The sequence below is a fragment of the Pristis pectinata genome, chromosome 14 (genome assembly GCF_009764475.1).
Source record: "Pristis pectinata isolate sPriPec2 chromosome 14, sPriPec2.1.pri, whole genome shotgun sequence".
Lineage (NCBI taxonomy): Eukaryota > Metazoa > Chordata > Chondrichthyes > Rhinopristiformes > Pristidae > Pristis > Pristis pectinata.
Window position 1 is genome coordinate 50920027 of NC_067418.1, and position 14255 is coordinate 50934281.

The following is a 14255-nucleotide window of genomic DNA, read 5'->3' on the forward strand; positions in this document are numbered from 1 at the left end:
CACGCCATCTTAAACAACTCAAATAAATCAGATACACACAGCTGTCTGGGGAAAGGTTGCAGCTGCTTGCAGATCGTAGAAAGGGAGTGTCTGAGACATAACTGAGAACACCAGACAAAAATGGGAAAGTCACAGAGGGACCATGCTCCTATCACTCTCTGCCAATAGACAGTCACTGCCTACTGGAATCAATGGCATCGCTGGAATTTGCAACAAGCAGCACATTTATGCTACAGGGTCTGGAGCAAAAGAAAGAGTGACAACTGCAGAACGGTGACCCTGCAGAGGATTCACTGATTGGAAGAGGTGACAGTTTCTCCTGGAGGTGAATCTTAAGGCACATGCAATAAACCATGGAGATGTGTGAACACCAAGATTTCCCATGTAAAAGCAGAGTTGAGTAATTATTGCAAAGCACTTCCAATCAGCGCGAATGGTATTGGCAACTGAGTGGTGTTGGACTACTTCGGAATGTGTTTTTTCTGTTCAGCAGAATGAGAAACCAGGCGTCTCATCCTGGAGCTCACCAGTTGCCAGCAAGGAGCATCCAGTCAAGTTGAAGCAATTGTTTGGATGTTTCACATTCAATCCTGGTTGCCCCTATTACAGGAAGGTTGTGGAGGGTTTGGAGAGGCTGCAGATGAGGCTTAGCAGGATGCTTCCTGGATTAAAGGGTGCTTGCAATGAGGGAAGTTTGGCCAAATTGAGATGTTTTCTCTGGCGTGGCAGAGGCTGAGGACTGACCTGACAGAAGTTTTTGAGATCATGAGATGCGTAGACAGCGGGTATCTTTTTCACAGGGATAAAATTTTTAATACCAGAGGGCATGCATTTAAGGTGAGAGGGGTCAGTAGACTGGAGATGTGTCGATGATTTTTCCCCACAGATTGTGGTGGGTAAAGTGAATGTGAAGCCACCGCTGGTAGTGGAGGCAAATACAACAGAGGTGATTTAAAGTCTCTTAGATAGGCACAGAGCTGTGGAGAGAATGGAGAGACCTGGATTTGTCACGGCAGAAAGGGACTAGTTTAAAGTACATTCAATTTGTTCGGCAAAACATTATGTGCAAAGGAGCTGTTCTTGTGCTGTACTGTTCAAGCTTCTAATTCAGACCTTGAAACAAATTAATTCAGAGAGTTTAAACAAGGATTGAAACAGATTTCCACTCTGACTCAATTACGTTCACACATTTCATTGGGTCACCACCATCACAATCTGATTCATTTGTGCCATTCAACTGTCGTTAACAGGAGACGTTACTGTCAACCTGCTTTATTGAATTGTGAATGGAACAGCTCCATTGTAACTGCGAGACTTACCTGGTACCATTGTTTGTCCATCTGCGTTACAGGTACAGGTTGTGGTTCCTTCATGCGTTGGAGTTACTGTTGTGACTTCAGGTGTGCTGGTTGTACTTTCGCATCTTCCTGTGTACTTCACAAGTTCACAATCGTCAGTACACATTGTGAAGTTACAGAGGCCTGATTTACCTGCAGATGTCACAGTCGCCTGACCTGGAGGCAAAGTGAAAAATATCAGGCTGTGTGCACTGAGAGTTCATATAATGTTCAAACATTTGAAACTTTGTTATTGAAGCTGCTTCATTCATTGCAATTCGTGGAGCAAGGATGAGGAAGAGTGAATGTAATTTCACTGACAGTGTCGACAATATGGAGCATCTGAACAATGCTGGAGCCATCAGCTGTCAACTTCATGGAACCAATCAAATATCGCTGTCCACAGGAGGAAGTGGAGGTGTTACAGAATCATTTTGCTTGATCACACAGATTATACTCGAATGCCACATGTTGGACCCTAAATGACTCCGTGCAGCGTCCTTGCAGAAGCAGCGCATTCAGTTACAGACAGAAAGAAAGGGGCTAAAGTAAATTACTTCTAAACTATTTTCAAAGACGGGATGTGGAAGTGCAATCTCACAAAAGTGAAGAGCTGGCAGAGGTTATGAAATCATACGCCATCTTAAACGGCTCAAATAACTCAGATGCACACCGCTGTCTGGGGAAATGTTGCAGTTCTTTTGGATCGTGGACAGGGCGTGTTTGAGATATAATTGAAAACACCAGATGAAAATGGGAAAGTCACAAAGGGACCATGCTCTTATCACTCTCAGCCCTTAGACAGTCGCTGCCCACTGGAAGCAATGGCATCGCTGGAATTTGCAACCAAGGGCTTTTGTCCTCTATCACAGTGTGATTTGTGGCTGAGACACTTTGTCAATCTTCATTAAATTCTCATAGAGAAATGCTGTTTCTCTTATCTGTGTATATTTCGTTTATTTCTTGTCTCTCCTGAACTGTTTCTTTTTAAGTTTTTTATCATCTCTTGCATCTTTCTCAATATCTCATCAGATTCTGAGATATTGGAGCACTGCATCTAACACTTCATGTCAGTGCACTATTCATCAAGATTGTGGCTGATGTTCTACCATGGAGCATTTTCCACCTTCATAGAAACCCACTGACTCCCACAGTTACCTTAACTGCAGCTCTTCCCACCCTTTCACTTGCAAGGATGCTATCCCCTTCTCTCAGTTCCTCGGCCACATCTGTTCCCATGATGAGGCTTTCCGTTCCCAGACATCTGAGATGTCCTCTTTTATTCAGCAAACGGGGTTTCCTTTCAACCGCCATCAATGCTGCCCTCACCCACATCTCCTCCATTTCCCGCACATCTGCCCTCACCTCATCCCCCTCACCCGACATAACACGGACAGGGTTCCCCTTGTCTTCACCTACCACCCCACAAGCCTCCATATCTAACACATCATTCTCTGCAACTTCCACCACCTTCAATGGGATCCCAGCACCAGGCACATCTTCCCCTACTCCCCCTCTCAATCCGTAGAGATTGCTCTCTCCATGACTCCCTTGTCCACTGGTCCCTCCCCACTGATGACCCTCCCGGCATTTATCCCTGCAACAATACAAAGTGTTCCACCTGTCCCTACCCCTCCTCCCTCACCACCAACCAGGGCACTAGACAGTCCTTCTAGGTGAGGCAGCGCTTCACCTGTGAACCTGAGGGTGTTGCTTATTGCATCCGGTGCAGCCTCCTCTACATCGGTGACTGCTTCGTCAAGCACCTTCACTCCATCCACCACAACAGCCAGGATCTCCCCGTGGCCACCCACTTCAATTCCACATCCCACTCCCACACTGACATGTCTATCCACAGCCTCCTCTACTGCCACATTGAGGCCAGACGCAGGTTGGAGGAACAACACGTCTTCCGCCTTGGGAGTCTCTAACCTAACGGCATCAACATCGATTTCTCTAACTTCCGGTCACCACTGCCCTCTGTTTTCCCTCCCCCCCCTTGTTTACCCTCATTCCTGTGGCCCCCTCACCCCTTCTCTTTCCCCTCCCCCACCCTCACGACCTGCCCATCTATTCCCCACCTCCTTCCATTTATTCCAGGGTCCACTGCCCTCTCCTACCGGATTCCTACTTCTTCAGCCCTTTGCCTCTTCTACCCATCATTTCTCAGCTTCTGACATCTCCCCCCTCCCCCACCCATCTACCTTCCCCCTCTTACCCTCCTGCATGTGCTCCTCCCCCTCACCCTAACTTTTGATTCCGGCTTCTGCCCTCTTCCTTTCCAGTCCTGATGAAGGGTCTCAACCCAAAACATTGACTGTTTATTTCCCTCCATGGATGCTGCCTGACCTGCTGAGTTCCTCCAGCATTTTGTGCATGTTATCCCAAAATCTCTTGTTTCCTGTGTGCTTAATGACTGAGCATCCACAGCCTCAATGCCGGAAAAGTTCCAACATTCCCCATCTGAGTGTTGACATCTTTCCTCAACTTTGTCCTCTGCAGCTTACCTCATACTCTCAAACTTTCCTCCATTGTCCTAGTTTCCTTAAACAGGGGAGACAACCTGCCTGCATTGCGTCTGTTTAGCTCTTGAACAGTTTTCTAAACTTCAATAATATTTCCTCTTTCTTTTCCACTCTGGAGGATAGTCTCAGTCTATTCAATCTCTCCACATGTGGCAAACCCACGTTCCCTGGTACCAGTCTGGTGATGTTTTGCTGTACTTTCTTCTCTGTCAAGTAGATTCTTTCTTTGGTTAGGAGACCAAAGTAGTACATGATATTCCTGGTACGGTCTCACCAAGGCTCTCTCGTCCTTTCTCCTGTAATCAAACCCAAAACTTCAGCCTACAACCTTCCATTTCTTGCAGCTTGTTACAGTCTTAACCTCATTATTTGTCACAGAAGGGCGATCCTTTCCTTTTCACTGGAATATACCTTTACAGAAAGTAATGAAATATCTCTTTAAATGTTGCCACTGTAGATCTGATGTGGATCTTTCCATCTATTTTCCCCGTCCACTTTTTTCTTACCCTCAAACTGAATTTGGAATTCTGCCATGATATGTTGCTCTTTGTCAGATGAATGGCTTGTTAAATAACATTGTCTTAAGTGTGATAAGAAATCTTTTTCCTCAATAAGTAACTATATTGCAAGCATTCTCTGAACTTGTCTTCAAGGCTACCCCTGTGTGAGCCTCCATTATTTTTTAACTTAAACTCTGTCCTCAGTAAATAGTACCCCACGAGTGTCTTCTTAATTTCATGTTCCACCCAAACTGATTCCACATCTTAAGTGATCACCTCCTTTATAAAACAGGAACACCACTTACTTTTTCTTCAAGCCTATCAGCTATCCTTGAATATTCAGCTCCTAGACTCAGTCAGCTTGTAACCTCACGATCTACCTTGTTGTGACCTTGCACCTTATTGCACTGCACTTTCTCTGTAGCTGTGACACTTTACTCTGTACTGTTATTGTTTTTACCTGTACTACCCCAATGCACTCTGTACTAACTCAATGTAACTGCACTGTGTAATGAATTGACCTGTACGATCGGTTTGCGAGACAAGTTTTTCACTGGACCTCGGTACAAGTGACAATAATAAACCAATACCAATACACTGTCAGATCAGACCCATTTATTTCTATTTGTACCATCAACAGATCCATCTTGTTACAAGTGCTGTGTGCATTCAGGTCAGGAGCCTTTGAATCTATCTTATTGCTTTTACTCAATCTGATCTATTCACTGGCGCACCTTGTGCTTTGTGTGTTCCTTCCTAATACCTTCTGGTGAATTGGTTTATTATTGCCACATATATCAAGGTATGAACGCTGCATAATTCTCATTTCTCATTTCTGTTTGACTTCTTAACCAGACCTTGCCTTGAATTCCTACCTCCCCTCCTCTGAATGACCCACAGAACTGTGGGTGACAAGTAAGCTACCAGATGACTCACTCCATGCATCCCAAGCTGAACTTTGTCTGGACTGGTACCTAATTTGAAGGTATACTGGGTGCTGCTTCCAACACACCCTTCTGCAGTACCACTGAACTAAGATTCATCAGGAGCTCGAGTGGGGATGGAGGAACGGGGATTGTGTGTTACCCTGAGCTTCTTGTACATTACAGATGTCTGGCGTCATTGACCTTGTTCATCCAACAAGGTAAGAATAGCACACTGCAGAATGGCGAGCAACATCACACAGGTGTTTTCCTTCAATCGAATCATGAACAGGTAGCTGTCAGTGTTCAAAAACGTGGTGTGGTTTCACTCAACATTTGATGAAGGCTGGATCCAATAGCAAAATCAGAGTCACTGAGTAATACAGCATGGGAACAGGCACTTTGGCCTGCCAAGTCTGTGTTATTCATAAAGCACTCACTTACACAAATCTTGCACTCATCACATTTTGTTCTCTCCTCATTCCCTCAAGCTCCACCGCACCCTCCCACACACCCCCCCCCCCCCGCAGAATCTACCACTCATGCACACACTCGGGGCAACTTACAGTGCAGTTCACCTGCCAATCCTCGCACCGTCACAGGGAGAATGTGCAAACTCCACACAGACAGCACCAGAGGTCAGGATTGAACATGGTTGTTGAAGGTGTGAGGTGCCGGCTTTACCAGCTGTGCCACTGTGCTACCAAGCTGCTTGAGGCCTCACGGGCCTGGTCAGGTGCAGTGCCAGTGAGACATTTCCACGTGCTGAGGACGTTTTCTCACCTTGTTTTATCTCATGCTTCCTCCAAGTGACGTAAGCAAGTGCTATTTTTCCACTGGATAATAAGTAGGAATCAGTGACCAGGTTTGACTGCGGCAGTAAGTTATGTATACTGCTCCATGGATTGTCACCTTGTCATGGTGGAGAAGCTTGCGTGGTCCTGAGATCCCGAGAGCAATGCCATCTGGAGTTATGCTCCTGGTAGTGTCATCCATGGCAATGGTTGATGGTGAGGTCCCTGACAGAGAACAATCCAACCAAGACCTCAACGATGGAACAGGCAGACGAAGTTACTTCGAACTCAACAGGCTGTGAAGGTGGATGAAGGATGCAACAAATCCATCAGCTCCAATCGTCATGGTTTTCATGCCGTTGGAACCATTTGGTTGATTGTTAAATATCGTGTGCTTTTTGTAGTGCAACATCAAGTACACATTAAACAAATACACACACAGGTGTCCTCGCTCTGTGGGCTACCGAAGAGCCAAGATTGGACTCATAAGCCACTTGAGAGCCCATAAATAGATCAATGGAACAAAGACCATCATCTTCGACCTCGAGGGATAGCCATGATGATGTATAATTGATGTTAATTTAAGTTTATGCTAACTTATGTTTGCCCTTGTCGCACTGTGCTGCTGCTGCAAAAAAGCTACTATTCATGGCATGTATACCCTGTGTGTGTAGGCCTATGACAACAATAAACTTGAACTTCAAAAGTATTTGACCCAAATATAGTGGGTTTCAGGCTTGACAAACGGATCCCACATCCCAGTGAGGGCTCCACAGGGACTGCTGAGACTTATCATGATTTGACAGGTACCGACAGACTCAGTGCTGCTTGTTTGACCGCTTCAGAAGATACTCGGTCACAGAGAGGAAGACGAGTGTCGGGATGAAGTTGGATCTTTCCAGACCTTTTGTTACATTTCACAATATTCTGGCATTCTTCTGAGATTAGGAACAACAAACAAAAGCCAGCATGTAGACATACAAACTGGGAGCAAGACCTGCCTCTTGACCCAATCCCACCATTCAGTAAGATTATGGCTGATCCAACTGTACCCTCAAACCCGCCTACCCACGGTGACCTTTTAACACCCACATCTAATGCAGAATTTATCCGTCTCGGCCTTAAAAACATAACAAAACTCCTGCTTCCACTCCCAAGAGGGAGAGAGTTCCAAAGAATTGCACCCCTTTGAGAGAAAGCATTCCTCTCAGCTCAGAAATGGATGACTCATTTCAAAGTGACCCCTGGATACTGTATCGCATGATTCTTTGGAACTCTCTCCTCCTTTGGGATAGTGGAAGCAGCGTTTTGTTATGATTTTAAGGCCGAGGCAGATAGAAGTCAGCGGGTTCAGGATAGGTGGCTGGTGGACAAGGTGGAATTGCTGTTATAGTATTGGTACTTCCGATCTACAGTCTTAATGGACACGGCTTGATGAACAAAGAGTATGGGCAGCAGATTAACCATCAATGACTGTCAAAGGACTCTGCTCCTGTGGACAAACAGAAAGGGGGCAAAGGAAAGGAGCTGGTCTCAGCACAAGGTAACACTGGAGATCTGGATAATTCTTACTGAATTTTTACTGAAGAATACTGTAAAACAGATTCTAAAGCAAGTGAGAGGAAGATGCCATAAATAGTCACACAAATCTGAAAGGATCAACAAATAATGTTCAAGTATTGATAACTCAAAAAAGTAAATACAACAGAATTAATTAATTAGCAAAATTACCTGGTAATAGTTTCCTTCCATGTACTGTGCATGAACATACTGTTGTTGGTGAGGTGGTAGCCGACGTTGGCTGGATTCGGTATGGTGTAGTTTCAGTGGTGGTTGTAGTTGTGGTGCTCTGTGTAGTCACTGGAGCTGTTGTGGTGGTGACTGTCGTTGGTGAGGTGGTAGTCGATATTGGCTGGGTTCCTGGTGTAGTTTCAGTGGTGGTTGTAGTTGTGGTGCTCTGTGTAGTGACTGGTGCTGTTGTGAACAGCAATGGTTCTGTCCTTGGAGGGGTAGAGGCAGTTGTTGCTGGACTGGATGTTGTGGTGAATGTTGTTGGTGAGGTGGTAGTCGATATTGGCTGGGTTCCTGGTGTAGTTTCAGTGGTGGTTGTAGTGGTGCTCTGTGTAGTCACTGGAGCTGTTGTGGTGGTGGTGACTGTTGTTGGTGAGATGGTAGTCGATTTTGGTTGGATTCGGTATGGTGTAGTTTCAGTGGTGGTTGTAGTTGTGGTGCTCTGTGTAGTGACTGGAGTTGTTGTTGTGGTGGTGACTGTTGGTGAGGTGGTAGTTGATTTTGGCTGGGTTCCTGGTGTAGTTTCAGTGGTGGTTGTGGTTGTGCTCTGTGTAGTCACTGGAGCTGTTGTTGTGGTGACTGCTGGTGAGGTGGTAGTTGATATTGGCTGGGTTCCTGGTGTAGTTTCAGTGGTGGTTGTAGTTGTGGTGCTCTGTGTAGTGACTGGAGCTGTTGTTGTGGTGGTGACTGTTGTTAGTGAGGTGGTAGTCGACTTTGGTTGGATTCGGTATGGTGTAGTTTCAGTGGTGGTTGTAGTTGTGGTACTCTGTGTAGTGACTGGCGCTGTTGTGAACAGCAATGGTTCTGTCTTTGGAGGGGTAGAGGCAGTTGTTGCTGGACTGGATGTGGTGACTGTTGTTGGTGAGGTGGTAGTCGATTTTGGTTGGATTCGGTATGGTGTAGTTTCAGTGGTGGTTGTAGTTGTGGTGCTCTGTGTAGTGACTGGAGTTGTTGTTGTGGTGGTGACTGTTGGTGAGGTGGTAGTTGATTTTGGCTGGGTTCCTGGTGTAGTTTCAGTGGTGGTTGTGGTTGTGCTCTGTGTAGTCACTGGAGCTGTTGTTGTGGTGACTGCTGGTGAGGTGGTAGTTGATATTGGCTGGGTTCCTGGTGTAGTTTCAGTGGTGGTTGTAGTTGTGGTGCTCTGTGTAGTGACTGGAGCTGTTGTTGTGGTGGTGACTGTTGTTAGTGAGGTGGTAGTCGACTTTGGTTGGATTCGGTATGGTGTAGTTTCAGTGGTGGTTGTAGTTGTGGTACTCTGTGTAGTGACTGGCGCTGTTGTGAACAGCAATGGTTCTGTCTTTGGAGGGGTAGAGGCAGTTGTTGCTGGACTGGATGTGGTGACTGTTGTTGGTGAGGTGGTAGTCGATTTTGGTTGGATTCGGTATGGTGTAGTTTCAGTGGTGGTTGTAGTTGTGGTACTCTGTGTAGTGACTGGAGCTGTTGTGGTGACTGCTGGTGAGGTGATAGTCAACGTTGGCTGGGTTCCTGGTGAAGTTTCAGTGGTGGTTGTAGTTGTGGTGCTCTGTGTGGTCACTGGAACTGTTGTTGTGGTGGTGACTGTTGTTGGTGAGGTGGTAGTCGATTTTGGTTGGATTCGGTATGGTGTAGTTTCAGTGGTGGTTGTAGTTGTGGTACTCTGTGTAGTGACTGGAGCTGTTGTGGTGACTGCTGGTGAGGTGATAGTCAACGTTGGCTGGGTTCCTGGTGAAGTTTCAGTGGTGGTTGTAGTTGTGGTGCTCTGTGTGGTCACTGGAACTGTTGTTGTGGTGGTGGCTGCTGCTGATGTAGAAGTTGTTGCAGTTGTTTCACTTTGTTCCGATGTAACTTTGATTGTGGTTCCAGACGATGTGGTTGGTGTCGTTTCAAAGCTCAGTGTTGTACTGGGAACTGTGGAGGTCTTGGGAGGGCACGGGTACACCTGCCGGATTATTGTTCCATTCACACTGCATGTTGCTTTGATGCATCCGCCAATGCCATCCATGGTATGGTATATGATTTCTCCTTCATGGAAGGTTTTACCATCATAGACGCAGGTGCAGTCTGATAAGGAATATTAATAATCATGACACAGGAACAGAAGAAACAGCAATACAACACATTCCTTTCTGATGTTCAACACAGTCACAGTTGATTTGTGTCCTAACTCTCTGTGTCTCTGTCTGCCCATATCACCAGCTCCTTTGTTAATGGAATTTTGTAAATCTTAGATTTAAATCTCCCATTCAGATCAGTCTTAACTGCCATTTGCAGCAGTGAGATCCACACTAAATCCACCCTTTGCAGCAGTGAGATCCAAACTAAATCCACCCTTTGCAGGAGTGAGATCCACACTAAATCCACTCTTTGCAGGAGTGAGATCCACACTAAATCCACCCTTTGCAGATAAAATTCTTTCCTAATTTGAATGCTGATAGACTTGGCTATGACTTTTACACGTCATCCCCCATTCCACAACCAGAAACATTTGTTTCCCTCTGTCTACCCCGTCGATGTCTTTTAATATCCTTAATATTTCAATCAACATCATTATATCAAACAGTTTTTTTTCAAGAAAGTATGTCATCCAAGAATAGAGCATTACATGGAATGAACTTACCTGATTTGTCATAGGTGCAGTGTATGTCACCATTTTTACACTTGCTGAAAAAGATTAAATATGTTGGTTATTTAATTTTACATTTCACATCTGTATAGTGATATGCAATAAATTGGTATAACTTTAGTTATCTTGCCACCGTTTAAAATTGTGAAATTCTCATTGATATCAAGAAAGCATTGAACGGAGAATGTTACTTGGCTACTGAACCATTCAAAATAACATCATTGACCTGCTACCATTTCAGTTATATCACAGCTTTACCAGAGTTTGCTAGAATTAATATTTTATGAGAGGTGTAATTTCATACTCTATTGTAGTCTATAGTTAGCTGCATAGATTTATACTTAACAGTGCTTTGTGATTTTTAAAGTTCACTTTCAGGATCTGGGCTTCACTGAATATCCAATACTTATTGCCCATTCCACAACAAGAGAGGTTGCGAATTTAGTCAAGAAGGAAAGAACTCAGGAAGGGACTTAGGAAAGTCAGGATGGTCCATGAAAAGTCCTTGGCAAGTAGGATTAAAGAGAATTCTAAGATATTCTATACATACATCAAGAGCAAGAGGATAACTAGGGAGAGGGTAAGACCACTTAAGGATAAAGGAGGGACATGTGCTTGGAGCAGAGGGCGTGGGTGAGGTCCTAAATGAGTACTTTACGTCAGTATTTACCGAGGAGAAGGACATGGAGGATTATTACTAGAGAAACAAAGGACTGCAGATGCTGGAATTGAGATGAAAAACACTATGATGCTGGAGGAACTCAGCAGGCCAGGCAGCATCCGTGGAGAAAAGCAGGCGGTCAATGTTTTGGGTCAGGACCCTTCTTCAGGACTGAAGATAGGAAAAGGGGGAAGCCCAAGAAATTGGAGGGAAAAGCAGAGCAGTGGTAGGTGAATGAAAGAGGGGAGGCGGGGTGGGCACAGGGTGGTGATAGGTAGATACAGGTAAGAGATAGTGATAGGCAGGTGCAGGGGAGGAGCGGAGAATAGATCCACCGGGGAATGGGTCAAAGGTATGGAGGCAGGTGGCATGGGGGGAGGTGAGGAGAGGAAAAGGAGTGAAAAAATGAGACAAAAAAGGACATGGAGGATAATGACATCAGTGTGGGGTATTCTAAAATGTGAGGACATTTCAAGATAAAGAAAGAGGTGGTGTTGAGTCTGTTGAAGAGCATTAAGGTGGATCAGTCCCCAGGGCCTGAAGGGATATATCCCAGGTTACTGAGAGAGGCAGGAGAAGAGATTGCTAGGGCCTTGATCTTTGTGTCCTCTCTAGCCACAGGTGAGGTCCTGGAGGACAGGCAAGTAGCTAATGTTGTTCAAGAAGGAAAATAGGGATAATCCTGGAAATTATAGACCAGTGAGTCTCACATTAGTAGTAGGGAAGTTATTGGAGAGGATTCTGAGGGATAGGATTTGTGAGCATTTGGAAAACCATGGCCTAACTAGGGGCAGTCAGCATGGCTTTGTGCAGGGCAGGTCACGTCTTATTAACTTGCTTGAGCTTTTTGAGGAGGTGACGAAGGTGATCAATGAAGGTAAAGCTGTGGATGTTGTCTACGTGGATTTCAATAAGGTGTTTGACAAGGTCCCATATGATTAAGTTTCATGGGATTCACGGTGACTTGGCTGCTTGGATACAGAATTGGCTTAGCCATAGAAGACAGGGGGTAGTGGTCGATGGGACTTATTCTGGCTGGAGGTCCGTGACTCGTGGTGTTCCGCAGGGATCCGTACTGGGACCTCTGCAGTTTGCGACATATGTAAATGACTTGGATGAAAATGTAGATGGGTGGGTTGGTAAGTTTGCTGACGATACAAAGATTGGTGGCGTTGTGGATAGTGTAGAAGATTGCTAAAGGATACAATGTGATATAGATCAGTTGCAGATATGGACGGAGAAATGGCAGATGGAATTTAATCTGGCCAAGTGTGAGGTGTTGCACTTTGGGAGAATCAAATGTAAAGTGACAGCACACTGTTAATAGTCGGACACTTAAAGGTTTTGACATACAGAGGGATCTTAGGGTCCAAGTCCATAGCTCCCTGAAAGTGGCTGCACAAGTTGACAGGGTGGTAAAGATAGCACACGGCCTGTTATTAGGGTAACACGTTTGTCAAGTAGTCTGTTACCTCCTGGGATGGGGTGAACATCTTCTAGTTCTTGCTCCCATGGTGAACTTTGCAGATTGAATGTTATAGCACAACAGCAGCCACCCTTGCTCCAGACCAGCCTGAGCTACTGCTGCAGTGTTGGTACCTAATGTCAGGTCTGTCCACCGCAGTAAACATAGAGCAGAGGGCACATCAAGAACAGTCTGTGGCCGAGCGTCGCAGGGGGACAGGGGTAGAGAGTAAAACTATTTGGAAAGGGTGGGTGAGGATTTAACTTGGAGGAGACACAGGTATTTGAAATAGGGTCTTTGGGAGGGAGGGGGAATGGGAGTCTGATTCTGAGGGTCAGGGAGAAAGGAGTGTGGAATGAGCAAGGAAGGAAGGTTCAGAAAAGAGAGCTGGATCACTGGGAACCGAGCTGAGGGTAAGAGCAGGGAATAATGGTTCCAGGAAGAGAGGGATAAATGATAGTGGTTCAATGTACAGAATGGTGAGGAGTGGGAGAAAGGTGTCAAGGATGGAGAGGAGATGCAGAATGTGATGCAGGATGGAGCCTTGCCAGAGGGAATAGTGGTTGGAGAGAAGGACGATGAGAGGAGACATGATAAAGGTCTACAAAATATTAAGAGGAATAGATAGAGTAAACAGCCAGTGCCTCTTTCCCAGGGCACCAATGCTCAATACAAGAGGACATGACTTTAAAGTAATGGGTGGGAAGTTCAAGGGAGATATCAGAGGAAGGCTTTCTACCCAGAGAGTGGTTGGGGCATGGAATGTGCTGCCTGGGGCAGTGGTGGATGCAAGTACATTGGTAAAGTTCAAGAGATTGTTAGATAAGCATATGGAGGAATTTAAAATAGAAGGATATGGGGGAGGTAGAGGTGAGATAGTCTTAGGCGAGGTTTAAAGGTCAGCACAACATTGTGGGCCGAAGGGCCTGTATTGTGCTGTACTGTTCTATGGTTCTATGGGATGGGTTGTCATGGAGAAGACAAGGCTGCAGACTGGATGGAAGGTTGCTTCATCAAGTCAAAGCTCTCCCACCTTTGGTTAACCAATGGTCCTGCCCTGTTCACATTTGATTCTTGGAACTTCGAATACAATATGTGCTGGGACAAACTAACACAGGGAAATACCCAATTAATGGGGATTCTACCTTTATAACTGTCAGTACAATAACAACTGCAGCCAGAGGACCCAGTTTCAAGTGGTCTGTGCATCATGTCATCAAATGTCCAGGAATGATTTGTACCAGCAGTAAGAGAGTGTCAAAAAGAACTTGCAAATTAAATTATGAACATCCAAAGCTATGAACAAGATCACAAGAGCAGAAGTAAGCCATTCAGCCCATCGAGTCTGCTCCATGAGCTAAACTAAACTATTCCTATCTAGCCCCAGTTCCCGGCCTTTTCCACATATCCCTTGATACCTTGACTAATCAGATACATATCCATCTCCTCCTTAAGCACCCCCAGTGATCGGGCCTCCACAGCTGCACGTGGCATAGAATTCCATAAATTCACTACCCTCTGGCTAAAGAAATTTCTCCTCATTTCTGTTCTAAACTGTGCCCTCTTCACACAGAGGAAACAAACAGCAAGCAACAGCAGGAAAAGACAATGTGGAATGGAGTGAAGCTAACTCTGTGCTCACTTCAGTTGGCACTGA

The 14255-nt window shown here is 45.4% G+C and overlaps 1 protein-coding gene across 1 annotated transcript in view; it reads right to left on the reverse strand.

Moving 5' to 3' along the window:
- The window catches only part of LOC127578014 (mucin-2-like), a 166305-nt gene that overhangs the window by 93587 nt on the left and 58463 nt on the right, over nt 1-14255 (reverse strand). The window contains exons 26-28 of the mRNA XM_052029720.1: nt 10467-10510; nt 7811-9910; nt 1320-1514 (exon numbers count right to left, since the gene is read on the reverse strand). Of these exons, the coding sequence (XP_051885680.1) occupies nt 1320-1514; nt 7811-9910; nt 10467-10510 (2339 nt within the window). The remainder of the gene's footprint in view (nt 1-1319; nt 1515-7810; nt 9911-10466; nt 10511-14255) is intronic.